Below are 2,919 nucleotides of genomic sequence, written 5' to 3'. Positions count from 1 at the left end.
GAGAAGAAAACACAGGGGCACCAGGTGAACACAATCGGGTAATCAGGTAGGAAAAACAGACAGAAAGCAACAGGCAAGACAGGAGGTGAACACTTTTCAAAATAAAACAAGAAACCAAAGACAGAAAAAGACAAGACAAAACACAACACAGACAGATCGTGACAATAATGGTTTGCTAAAACACTTTTCAACGCCATAACTCAGGAGCAGGGGAGATTGTGGCTATATTTCACATTTGGTTGTAAACTGAATTAGAGACACTGCCCTTGTGTTCCCACCTGGAGAATATTGATTGTATGGATCCCCCCCGCTGTAGGGCTGAAGATTTGTGTGAAGTGGACATATTTTCAATATGTAGCCTCTTTGCAGCAACTGCCTTATTTGAAGCATTGTCCACTGTCTACTAATTGGAAAACCAAATGAACACATTCAAGGATTTGACCTGTTCATTATCTCAAAGAACTTACACACCAATAACCATACAAGAGAACGAGCAATGCAAAGATAAGCAAAAACACAAGGCTCTGTTTATCCAAGGTTTTATCCTTTTATCCTTACAGCCATAGTAGCATCATAACATGATTAATAAAACAACAACTTTTCACCTGCGCCTTAAGAGCTCTGTACCCAACCATCCTTGCATTAGCTTGGTAAATTGTGCACTGCAGTGTTAAATATATATTATTTATTTCATCTGTGAGATTTGCCTATTGTGTTTCTCAACAAACAACCATGCTGTGAGTTTTAACTGGCACAGAAATCAGCATTTTAAGACAGAGATTTTAGTCTAGAGCGAAGTCTCCTATTTTGAAAGATTTATTTTCCACCACATTGTGATATTTAGTTAACCTTCCTACCTTATAAACTCAATTAGATGAGCTACAGCATCGAGGTTGATGTAGAAAGGTGTTAAATAAAAGACAAACACAAACCTCCAGAAATTGTTACGGTAGTTTTGTAGTCATATTCAGTATCTTAGTCTGTAAGGATACAAGGTATCAGTGTCAAGGCAAGTTTATTTATATAGCACCTTTCAGCACGCGAAAATTCAAAGTGCTTTACAAAAATAAAATAGAAGACATTTAAGAATAAATACAGCAGAAACACATTATATAATGGCATTTTACAACAGGCATTTAAAAAGTAAAGATAATAAAATAAACACAACATGTATACAATACATGTTTAAATGGCATACTGCAGTGCGAATATGAACAGCTCAATCAAAAGCAGCGGCAAAAAGATATGTTTTCAGTCTCGATTTGAAAATAGTAAGAGTTTCTGCGGACGTGCATGTTTCGGGCAGTTTGTTCCAGATTGTGGGGGCATAATAGCTAAACGCTGCTTTTCCATGTTTTGTTCTTACTCTGCAGAGCAGACCCGTCCCAGAAGACCTGAGACACCTTGATGGTTCATAATTATGCAGGAGATCGTTAATATACTTTGGTCCTAAACCATTTAGTGATTTAAAAACTAGCAATAATACTTTAAAATAAATTCTTTGGTCGACTGGAATCCAGTGTAAAGATTTCAGAACCGGACTGATGTGATCCACTCTTTTAATGTTAGTGAGGACACGAGCAGCAGCGTTCTGAATCAGCTGCAGCTTTCAGATGGATTTTTTTGTCAGCCCTGTGAATACACTATTGCAGTAGTCAAGTCTACTGAAGATAAAAGCATGGACAAGCTTTTCTAAATCCTGTTGTGACATTAGTTTTTTAATCCTTGATATATTCTTCAGGTGATAGTATGCAGACTTAATAACTGTTGTAATTTGACTGTTAAAATTCAGGTCAGAGTCCATGACTACACCTAGATTTCTAGCTTTATTAGTTGTTTTGTAGTCTGCAGACTGAAGCTCTGCGATTACTTTTATTTGTTCCTCCATTGCTCCAAAAACAATGATCTCAGTTTTTTGTTTGTTCAATTGGAGAAAGTTCTGAGTCATCCAGTCATTGATGTGCTCAATGCACTTACTCAGTGTTGTAATCGGAGAATAGTCTCCTGGTGTAATTTAAAAATAAATCTGGGTGTCTTCTGGATAGATATGATAGCTTAGATCGTTGTTTTTAATAATTTGAGCCAGTGGTATAGATATTCAAAAGCAAAGGTCCTAATATGGAGCCTTGAGGAACCCTGTTGCCTATTGAGACAACATTTTTTCTGTCCTTTAAGTAGGAACTAAACCAATTTAGAGCTGTTGCTGAAACTCCCACCCAGTTTTCTAGACGATCTAGCAATATGTGACCCGCTCTATCGAAATCAGTCGGAATTCGCAACGGCTCATTTCAAAATAAACGTAGATATGCGTAAAAAACTAGTTATTTGGGGTTCGGGTGTTTTGATTGATTTTAAATAAACAAAGTCTTGGCTTTCAGAATATGAAACTTTTATTTAAACAATAGGCCTACACACATACGCAAAAATACACAAACACACAAACCCCAGACCAGTAATCCAAACGAAAATATTTCCCCTCCGGACTATTTTGATCATTTGTTCCGCTAATAATCAATCAGATCGATGGATTCCAGAGAAGAGGAAACTTTAACCTGTTAAGCCCCAAGGTCCCCCCTCGGCGGGGGCTTTGTTTTTTTCACGACACTGTGTCTCAGGGCATCTTCATATTTAAGAACCTATTAATGTGTTATACCAGGTTAACGGGAAGAATCTCAGCTAACTGACGATACAAACCATTTTTACCAAAACAAAACACAAGTCTCATAAGAAGCATCTAAATGACCCCTGAGCGAAAAATGCTAACACACTTTGGCACAGAACTCAAGATAAAGATACCCTTATTACTTATCGTAGCCGCACATACAAGATATCCGATTAAAGCTGAGGTTCCACAGATTATTTAGGTATATATATCATCACTAAGTGATCCGAACTCGCGACAGGGGAAGCAAACTCAGA

The 2,919-nt window shown here is 37.4% G+C and overlaps 2 protein-coding genes across 2 annotated transcripts in view; one reads left to right on the top strand and one right to left on the bottom strand.

Annotated features, from left to right (window-relative positions):
* The window catches only part of marchf8 (membrane-associated ring finger (C3HC4) 8), a 115,150-nt gene that overhangs the window by 47,411 nt on the left and 64,820 nt on the right, over window positions 1-2,919 (top strand). The gene's annotated exons all lie outside the window — the stretch shown is intronic.
* LOC104951079 (uncharacterized) overlaps window positions 1,158-2,919 on the bottom strand; it is a 4,221-nt gene continuing 2,459 nt past the window's right edge. The window contains 1 exon segment of the mRNA XM_010777723.1: window positions 1,158-1,845. Coding sequence (XP_010776025.1) covers window positions 1,220-1,845 — 626 coding nt within the window. The 3' untranslated portion in view covers window positions 1,158-1,219.

Source organism: Notothenia coriiceps, unplaced genomic scaffold, assembly GCF_000735185.1.
Source record: "Notothenia coriiceps isolate Sejong01 unplaced genomic scaffold, NC01 NC01_scaffold00000339, whole genome shotgun sequence".
NCBI classification, from domain to species: Eukaryota; Metazoa; Chordata; class Actinopteri; order Perciformes; family Nototheniidae; genus Notothenia; species Notothenia coriiceps.
The sequence above is the reverse complement of the archived record's forward strand: the minus strand, read 5'-3'. Positions and strand labels throughout refer to the sequence as shown.